A 10,903-nucleotide genomic window follows, 5' to 3' on the forward strand; every position below is an offset into this window, starting at 1 on the left:
ACAACAAATCAATAAAAGAAAGAAGCCAATCATTTATTCTATACAATCGTTTTGCTTTTTTATTGATCATATCTTTAAGTGTCAAATTAGTTTGTTAGTTACTTTTATGTAATGCAATATGACGTTTATTATTTGTATCTTGGTTTTGTAGTTAGCTATAGGACATTTTTCAAATATAAGCAGTTTATTCAGTGTAGTGAAGCCTCTCACAACATCCATTAAAAAAACGGCCTCTGGTTGACCAGTTTTTTTTTTCCAAACTTTAACTCTTATACAATAAGAATATATATTTACCATATCGCCTAATCTTCATTTTCATCATTAATGTTTTGTTTGAATATCAGATATTCGATATAAAGATTGATTACATACAGGAACTTTTTAAGAAAAACACGCAGCACACGTCGTGCTTGTCGTCACATAATCTGACCAATGAGAATAAAGTGTGTCGTCATCAAGGCTTTCGCAGCCGATTTTGAGCAACTGCAGCGCCTGACCTCTGCGACTGCTCTCATTTTGCTCTCACGGTACTTTGATGGCACATGTGATCGAAAGGCGGCTGCAGCGCCGATCAAAGTCGGACAAATGATCTTACCAGAATGCATTGTTTTGTAAGGCGGCAGCCGATTTCTTGCGGCGCCGCATGAAGTCGAACGCAATTACTTAGCCCTGAATGGTTTAGCACCTCAGTACTTGAGTGAGCTCTTATCACAATATAGACCTTCACGACCGCTGCATTCTCAAAATGTTTAAATCTAGATTAAAGACCCATCTCTTCAACCTGATTTACACATAATACATTAACACATTTCTATAATTCAAATCCGTTAAAGGATTGTTAGGCTGCGTTAATTAGCTCAACCGGAACTGGGAACACTTCCAATAACACCCAATGTACTTGTTGCATCATAAGAAGAATGGCATCTACGCTTAAATCAGTCTGTTTCCTTCTTATTCCGAGGTCATCATAGCCACCAGATCCAGTCCGTACCCAGCTCAGATGCTGGATCAGCACCTAGAGACGACCTCTACAGCGCTGAGAAACTATGAATAGTAAAACCTGGTTTGCAATGTCAGAATGATGTTCAGTACTACTACCTTATTGAATCAAGGAAACAAAATACATGAAAAAAAAAAAAAAAACACTCACAGCAGTGACTGTCAACAAGTTTCATTTTATTCACAGTTAGATGTTTATCTGGAAAGGCAAGCTTTTCATTTTACTGTGTGCCAAAACATTTTGGCTTTGCCTTTGAGCCAACAAAATAAAAATACGAGGAACAAAACCACAATGGAACTGCTTTCTGTGATTTTGTTTAAGTTTAAGTCAAATTAAAAATTAAACTGAACAAACACAACCCCACTGTAAAAGTCCCTAGATTTTCCCTAATGGCTCTATGCCATGAGGTCAGTTCACATTCTGGTATGCTAAGGAGAAGCTGAAAGTTCTAAAAAAAACAAACAAACAAAAAAACTAGCAGTTCTAGTTCTTCTATCATTTCACTCATGAAGGGAAGAGATTTTTTTAATAGATATGAAATAGATACAGCAATAGATTAAGATTATCGTATGTAAACCTTTACTATCTATCTTGCAGACAGCCTATTACTTATACTTAATGCTATGTGAATAGCATATATCACTAGTGGGCTTGCACCCACTTGTAAAGTATGCCCCCCCCCCCTCTCTTTCTCTCTCTCTCTCTCTCTCTATGCAATTTTGTAGAACTATGGGCCAAGAGGCCATGTATTTCTGAAAACATACTTGATGATGATGATGATGATGATGATCCACATGTTTCCAAGCAGAGGAGCAGAGCTGATGTTCAGCAAGTTGCATTCAATTTTAATTTTTTAACCCCTAGTGGGCCAAAGAGTACATATTGTATCTAAAAGCTATTATAATATACATTAAAGTCCTGTAATTATTATTATTATTATTATTATTCTTATTAATTAACAGCCCTAGTATTTCTTTAATATTTAAAGATATCCAAAGCAGGAACTGAAACACCCCTCCCCCCCTGAGAATGGAATTATTCTGATGTAGCATTTGAGGAAACACTCACACAGAAACAGTTTCCCTGTCTGACACCTGGCTGTTTGGTACATTGTAAGGTATGTTCTTACAATTTCAGTTGTTTATTTAAGCTTAAATTTCATTCATTCATTCATTCATTAAAGGAAATCATGTTGTGAATGTTAGGTAATAAATATAAACACATAAAAGATACATGTGTATCTACCATTTACTGAAATGGTAGATTGGAATGCCAAGGTCTTACGTTTGATTGTCAAAAAAAAAAAAAAAAAAATACATGCTGATTAAATGTATACCTTAAAATTGCTGTTAGTTACTTTAAATAATAACTTTCAATTAATGCTTTCTTCTGTGCTGTGTTACTCAAAAGACAAACAATTATAAAAGACTGAGCTGATTCCTACATTCTGCTTATCATACAACTTACTATACACATTTTTAGAAATGTGCATAGTAAGTTGTTGCCATGTTAATGGGCTTACAAATGGTCACTGTTTATGCCCAAGCATTTACTTTGTTAAACTAGATTAGTGGTGTTAAAAACGTGGTTTTTAATTTTTTTTTTAATTTTAATTTTTATTTTTTTTGCAAGGCAACTTACAGTAAGACTTCTAACTAAAACATATATATAAGCAGATGTGTTCTGGTCTTAGTTTCACTTCTCTATAATTTAAGGAAGTGACTTTGATGCAGCTAAATAGAGGGACTATGACTAAAATCAGACACATTTACATTCATTGGGCCATTTCATATGAACTTCTGGTAAAGCACTCATTTAACAATGGGCCATGAGTTCCATTTAGAGGGAGCACACATAATATATTGTTGACAGCAGTGTCAGTTCGCATCATCTAAATGAATGAATAAATGAATGAATGAGTGGATGGAAAAGAGGAATTAGGATGCAGGTAATACATACTGTGCAAATATCAAATAATGTAAAATATTTTGTTTTACACAACAGGACTTCAAGGATGCAGGTGGTAATTTGTTTCCTGATGATACTGACACACACATATGCAGATTATCCTGCATTAAAAACTGTTCTGTCAGAAAAGGGTCTTAGAGATGGTAAGTTCTTTATGTGCACATTTAAGTCAACTCATCACATGTGGGTGAACCAAGATTCTTCAGAAAAGTCCAGATTGCATTCTAACTTTATCTGATGAAGTAGTGTTCATGAGCGCAGTGGTGCTTTGTTTACAGCCGTTACTGGGGAAAACGCTATATTTCTGACATTCCAAAAGCACCTCCTACTGGCAGAGAATCAAATAGGATTTTCAATAAGCCTGTCCGCTGTTTCCCGCATCCACCCATGTAACCCTGTTTTAAATTAAAGGGGTCCTATTATGCTCTTTTTCAAAGTCTTGATTTTGTTTTGGGGGTGTACTAGAATATGCTCTCATACTTGGTGGTTTGAAAAATGTATTATTTTTCACATAATTTACAATACCTTTCTCCCAGCCTGGCACAAATAGCACAATTAGTTCTGGGTTTAATAAAGGCCAGCGTTCCAAAAAAAAGGAAATGTGTTATGATTGGTTATAGCTATCCCAGTGAGTTGCATATTTGTGCGTGTTTGTTCACTACTCACTACTGTGTGTGTGCACTTGGATGGGTTAAATGCAGAGCACAAATTCTGAGTATGGGTCACCATACTTGGCCACACGTCCTTTCCTTTCCTTTCCTTTCCTTTCCTTTCCTTTCCTATTTTATTAGACTTTACTAGACTCCAATTGCATTTGTCTGAAAGAACAAAGTCATATACACCTAGGATGCATGCAGGGTGAGTAAATAATACGCTACAGTACTAGTGTTGAGTCCCATCCTCAGCCTGCGAGATCGCAGATACATGACATTATCGTGCTAATTTATTTAATTATTTTACATATTTTATCATCACTGATCAGCCTAGCCTATTCTAGTGCAAGTTTATGCATTTTAAAAAACACTCGCGTTATAAGTGAAGCTATCTACACCGAATGATGAAGAAATCTCTTACCACACACTGCACACATCTGCGCGTTACAGCTCTGACGCGGCAACCGGAGTAGATTGCGGCTTCGGCACGTGTTTCGACCCTTTTTCCCTTTGGAGTGGACTTTGAGATTTGTAACTTTGTAGACATTTTTATGCTCAAAGATACACACCACACACTGACTAAAATGCAAAAAGTGAAAAAGCATAATAGCAATGGTTTAAAGGCTGAAATGTGGGGTTTAACATTTTAGACAGATGTCTATCTCAACTGTATGTAAATCATGTTTTTACAGTCATTTTACAGTTTGTGTCACCATAGACAATGCCCTACCCTGCTATGGTACATATGGTATTAATTTTTATTTTTTATATATATATATATATATATATATATAGTCTATATCAGTCTATCTACGATACAACTAGAAGTTTCAGTGTCTATAAAGGCATCTCCCTCGCTGACTACTTCGTCCTGATCAGATTCAAAATGGTTAAAACATAAGTGATCAGACTTCTAGTTCATCAACATCTCCAGTGTCTGTTTAGATGTATACCTCTTCATTATTATATGTGATATGATCTACATTTTCTCTGATCCTTTTACTGATGCTGTCTTGTATTTGCACCTGGAAGACCCAGAAGTCCCATAACTCATTCGGGGAATGCGCCAGAGCTTTATTTGGTTCAAATAAAAGTGATAAAACGTGTACTGTAGAGTCCTTGGAACTACATTTGGCATGAGGGAGTACCTGCAACCCAATCAGGTTGCACAGATAGTCCAGCTCTTCCAAGGTGGCCCATCTGTGCAAGCACTGTCAGAGCCCCTCTAAAATAACCTTCAACAGGCTACTGGTGTGCATGATTCTGACCAAACTTAAACTCAATGAGGGTGGCATGAGGACCTGAGATATTGTAGTGGGACATTTGCACACATCCCAGCACCATAGGCTCAATTTGCATTTGCCAGAGAATGCCAGAAGTGGCAGGTTCAACAATGAATTTGTGTTTCTTATTGCCAGTAATTTAATACCTCTGTAAAAGACTTAACAACTTGTGTATATTTTATTTGTGATGATGTGAAAAAAAATGTGTTGTTGTATATGTGTATGTTTTTATGTGTTCAGTGTCTCAAATGATGGCTGTTTGGATACAAAGCAAACTGAAGAGTACTACAATCCCAGAGGTCCATGGTGGGGTGGACATTGGGATCGGCACTGTTCACTATGTCATCTCAAAGTCAGTATACAGTACACTGAAAAACAAATACAACAACTAAATAAATATAATGTTATTAAAGCATACAGAGAATGAAATTGATTGATTGATTGATTGATTGATTGATTGATTTTTTGTTTTTTTTCAGCATGCACATTAGGCAGTGCAGCATGTCAGACCCATCAATGGAATTTGTAAAGGGAAAGGGTGTATCTGTGGAAATCAGTCAACTTTCATTAGCCATCACAGGCAGCTGGGCAACACATTTTGGAATTATGTAAGTGAACCAGTGCATTATTGGAAGGAGAATTAAAATTAGTAGTAGTCTAATCAGTTTTACTGTTCAGGTTATCTTGGAATCAAAATATGTTCTATCAGCGGTGGAAAGTAGCAAAGTATTTTGACATTGTCACTGTACATTTTTCAAGTATTTGTACTTTAAGAAAAAATAATTTTTATTTTGAGAACATTCCAAAATGATTTTTATTCAACTGTATTTTTTTAGAAACATGTCATTCCTTGTCATTTTGGACTAGAGGAATCGTCACCCACTCTGAGATGCAATAGCTGTGTCTGATTCGTGAACAAGTTGATTCTTTTCAATGAACCTGTCAAATCAGTTAAGCAAAAAAAAAAAAAAAAACAACTTCCAGCTAGCGTCAGTTCCATGGTCAGAAACACCTTGCTGCTTGCTGATGAACAGAGAATTGTCCAACTAGTTTGAATTGATAGAAACCATAATGCTTTCACCATCTGCTATTCATGCCATTAACTGGCAAGTTAAGAATCATTAAATATTTCATGTTTAGTATCTATGTGCTGGATTTTACATGATTGTCACTTGTTCATGATTGCAGCCATGATGGTGGCTCATTGGATCTGGCTGTGTACAATATTAAAATCCAGACCCTCCTGGAGTTAGGGGATGATACTGGCCGAGTCTCCATCACCACCGTTTCCTGTAGTGATGGCATAGGAGGTGTGAACATCCAGTTCCACGGAGGTGCTAGGTAAGACCAGTTTTGAAACAAACTTCGTTTACCAAAACATAAGACTGATTTAATGTGTACCTAAAGATCCACACAATGACTTAATTGCGATTGCCACCATTGTTCGAATTGTGTCAAAGCTCTTTGGGGGTCCCCCTAACCAAACCCCCGTAAACAATCACTAAGCAAAGAAGACTTAAATATCTAGCCGAGGGGGTTGTGATATTGACAAAAAATGATATGCCAATATGCTCTATGATTTTATCTTTAATGATAATCAATTTTGCTGAGTGTTGCTGACAGCTAATTCCTAAAGTTTTTGATATTCTTCAAATTCAGTGTATTGTTCCAACAAGTTTAAATTGATTTTTACCTTTTATGTGCATTTTTACCTTTTTAAAGCCATTCTTTTTTTTTCCTTTCTAAAAGTGTGCATTATCATTTGCATCAAATTCTTATATTTAATCAATAGTTTAATCACTTAGAATAATAAGACATTTTAGGCTGTAACCAAACAAACAAAATCAACAAAATTCATCTTTTTAATGCAGAGGAAACACAGACAGTGCATCTGAAGTGGCATTTAGTAGACAGTAAGTGGTGGCAAGTCATTGTGATTGAACCGAATCGTTCAAATGGTTGATTAATTTAGGAATGGAACATGTTGTTCAATCATGTTGTTCAGAGACAGAAAGCAGTCCTGTGGCTTTGTTTGGGACCATATTTGTTGGCAAAATAGAATAAAAAATTAGGCAATATGGTGTCTAACGTAAGTCTCTTAATATTGTTTATTGAGCTGTTATATAAAATCAATATCACTTTTGTGGTATTTACGAAAAAATGGCACTCTTTGTGTGATATTGATTAACTATATGAGATGATATAAATATAAATTTTCTGCCCCCATATCTTAAATTTTGGGAATATTCTAAATGTAATTATTTTATTAGACTGAATCAGGCAGTGAAAGAATGCACTCTAAATGAGCACAGTCAGTCTAGCAAATGTTTAAGCACTCATCACACTCATGACATGAGTTGTGTGTGATTGGTTATAATGAGCAACGCTGTAAAAACGCGTAAAAGTATTGAATGAAGTATTATAGTTTTATTGAAAAACCAGGGGACCCCAATGCATATGTTTTTGGGTGTTATGGGGGGACCCTTAATGCTTATGGGAGCTCTGAACCCCCCCCTCGTTAAAAAAAAAAAAAAATCACAACTTGTTAACTATATAATGAAATATCTGATATTCCGTTTTTTTTTAAATACATGTAAGTTATTTTGTTGTTTAAACACCTTTATAATGATAATGTTAGTTGACCATGTCTTTACAACATGGTTTACAACATGTAAATGCATGCACTTCTTCTAAAAGACATACAAGTAATTAGCTGATACACCGAGGCAAATGAAGTAAATATAAATGTGTGTGTGTGTGTGAGTGTGTGTTGAAAACACTGAATCTACCTCTGACTTAGCACCAGTCAAAGCACGAAAGCAAATCTGAATTTAGCAGCTGATCATGTGAACATTCTAATCAAACTGGTGGACGCTCCAGTGACTAGCCTAGAGTGATCATGCCTGTTTGATCATATACATCGATAGGCTAGCATCAAGTAGTAAGAGCCATCCTTTATGCTTTTGTTTTGCTGCAGCTTTTTTTTCCAGCCATTTGTAAGTTCTTTCACTGGACAAGTCTCAGAGATGATACATGTGAGGGTATGTGTTTTTTTTAATTTTATTTTATTTTTCTAAAACAAATCAACACCATTACCTGCTGACCTACCTTACTTTTTTTTTCTCTCTCAGATTTGCCCAGCAATTCAACAAGCAGTCAGTGAACTGAACATGAATCTACAGGAAATACCTGGTACTGGTTTAAAAACATTTCCAGATCACAAAATGATATATTTTGCATAAAAAAAGAAAAAAGTAAAAGAAAGTTTTGAAAGTTTTTTGGGGAAAAAAAAACTTACAGCACCATTTACATCTCACTTCATTATATGGCCACAGTACTCATGCTCAAATGAATTCTTTCTAGTCAACATACCCGTGGGTCAGTATATATATCTAAGCATCCTTCTCACATCCTCTCCGGCTGTGACAGATCGAAGCTTTGAATTAGATATTAAGGTAAATATTTTTAATTCAATATCTGTAATAATTTTTGTCTTAATCAATCAAATTCAGAAAAAAAAAATATTTTTCTGGATATATTTAGTATGCGAGTAGATTTCTTGATTTATATAATGTCTTACAGATTTTATTAACTTTCTTTGGAATTTTTACTGTGACCTGCCAGTGATTTTCAGTTGGTGTTCCTGTGACAGGGTGAGTTTTACAGCAAAAGTTCTCCATCTGAACCACCTTTCTCTGCAAATGCATTTGACGTTCAGTATGTGGAAAACTACATGCTTTCACTGGCTGCATCAGAGTTCCTAATAAATTCAGCAGCTTATGCATACCTAAGTTCTGACGTTCTCCAAATCAACATAAAAGACAACATGGTGAGGAAATATAAGTAAGCTCTTCTCTATCAGTCAATAAATAAATCATAATAATATATATATATATATATATATATATACACACACAAACATACATACATAAGTACTTCCTTCTATCAAACGAAACATAAAGATGGCATCATTTGTTAAAAGACTTGTGTACCTTAAACTCTTGATGGACCTACAAGGGATCACACGTTCTTATATGAAATTTAACATAATTGACATTAAGGATATTAATTTAAAATGTATAAAGATAAAGAGATTTACTAATCAAATCACTAATTTAGCCATCTCTCTTCATGTGTCAATCATAGATACCGAAGAGTTTTCCGATCCATCTAAACACCAGCCAGTTTGGTGCTCTCATTCCACAGGTCAGTATACAGGTTGTGATTTTGGAAGTAAAAATGTAACCTGTTAACCTGCACGAGGATTTAGCATGAGAAGTTACTTTTATAAACTGGTATTATATTATAAAGTAAAACAATGTAATTACCTTTTACAAACTACATAATTAAAAAGGTCTACATCTCAATCTTCAATCTGTGACCACTGTTTTACTACATAACATACTATTTCATCTTTTGGTAACACCAATTTTTACATTTTTGCCAGAAGTCATATTAATTATTATATAATTATTATACAAATATTTCACAACTAACTACACAACTACATGGATGCATTTGCTAATTAAACGACTATTAGGACTTGTGTCTGTCTCTATCTGTTAAACATTTTATAGTTTTTACAAGTTATTATGCAGATGAATGATGTGGTTTCTTTATAAACTATTTATTCAGCTGCGCACATTATATCCCAACATGGAGATGCAGGTGCACTTATACGCCAGTAAGACGCCACTGTTCTCCTTCAGATCAGGGACGATAGACGTTCACGTGCTGGCTGCAGCAAAGTTCTCAGTTGTTAAACCTGATGGCATGCTGGTGCCTCTTTTCAGACTGGATGTGGTGAGTTTTGTGTTAGGATACACAAAATAATATAGAACAAAAACAACAACAACAACAACAACTCTCACACCCTCACAGAAAGTAGTAACAGTAAGAACTGCAGTTGCTAATATTTGTACACAACTGTCCAAATGCTAGTTGGCAACATCTGCTACAAGTTGTAAAGTAGAAGCTGCAAACATTACAAGATCATTTATTCACTGAATTGATCAAGATGTGATTTATGAAAAGTATCAACAATTTAGCTTAAATTTGCTTAATAACTTAAATGTTCTTCTCACACTCCCCCTGCAGGATGGCAGCTTCAGTGGAAGTGCTCTGATTGACAAGAAACACCTTACTGGAGCTTTTAACATGAAAAAGTGAGTTACTGGGGTAGGTTGTAACACATGCTGGGGTTACAACAACTAGACAAAAGAAGCAAAAACAGCAGCCACATTATGCAATATGCTTCAAAATATGGTTTATTGAAACAATCAAAAGGAACAATACAAAGCAATTTCTCACTCAAATCCACTTTCTGTTGAAAGAGGAGTGTATGCTTGTGAGAGTGTATTCAACTACTATAGAACAAAATTCCTTAACTGTATTTATGCTTAATGAACATTCAACTGTAGTGTACCTAGGAAAAGAACATGTAGAAAAAAATGTAAATATGTGTCCATGTATGAATATTCTCAATCAGAGTAAGATTAGTGACATTAATGTTTTTAACCCTATAGAGTACAGGTTTGGTGGATCCAGAGACTGCAGAGGAAACATTTTACTGCTAAATGGCTCCAAATAGACAGCATAAAAGTTTTAGGTCACATTTCATTTTAAGGCCCAATTATCACTATTAACAAACCATTAAGTATGCCTTTTGCCTGAATGAACTCCTAATTTGCTGCTTATTAATAGTTAGTGGGGTAGTCGTTAAGTTCAGGTATTGGTAGGATTAGGGATGTAGAATATGTTCATGCAGAATATGTGATTTATAAGTACTAATAAACAGCCAATATGTTAATAATAGGCATGCTAATAAGCAACTAGCTAATAATGTGAATTGGTCCCTAGTGTTACTAAGTTTTCACAATCTGACATCTCTTAAGTCAAGTCAAGTAAAGTCAAGTCGAGCTTTATGGTCATTCCGCTACATGTGTGGACATACAGTGGAACAAAATGTCGTGTCTCGCAGGACCACGGTGCTACATAGA

At 35.2% G+C, this 10,903-nt stretch overlaps 1 protein-coding gene across 1 annotated transcript; it reads left to right on the forward strand.

Annotated features, from left to right (window-relative positions):
- Positions 1–2,056: 2,056 nt before the first annotated feature.
- On the forward strand, positions 2,057–10,376 carry bpifcl (BPI fold containing family C, like). The gene is made up of 12 exons (XM_051104677.1): positions 2,057–2,117; positions 3,005–3,111; positions 5,145–5,256; positions 5,384–5,512; positions 6,093–6,245; positions 7,882–7,945; positions 8,036–8,096; positions 8,268–8,359; positions 8,557–8,733; positions 9,051–9,110; positions 9,540–9,707; positions 10,002–10,376. The coding sequence occupies exons 2-12, from the start codon at positions 3,015–3,017 to the stop codon at positions 10,071–10,073; spliced, it is 1,185 nt and encodes a 394-aa protein (XP_050960634.1). The 5' UTR covers positions 2,057–2,117; positions 3,005–3,014; the 3' UTR covers positions 10,074–10,376.
- The last annotated feature ends 527 nt before the right edge of the window (positions 10,377–10,903 follow it).

Source organism: Labeo rohita, unplaced genomic scaffold, assembly GCF_022985175.1.
Source record: "Labeo rohita strain BAU-BD-2019 unplaced genomic scaffold, IGBB_LRoh.1.0 scaffold_775, whole genome shotgun sequence".
Lineage (NCBI taxonomy): Eukaryota > Metazoa > Chordata > Actinopteri > Cypriniformes > Cyprinidae > Labeo > Labeo rohita.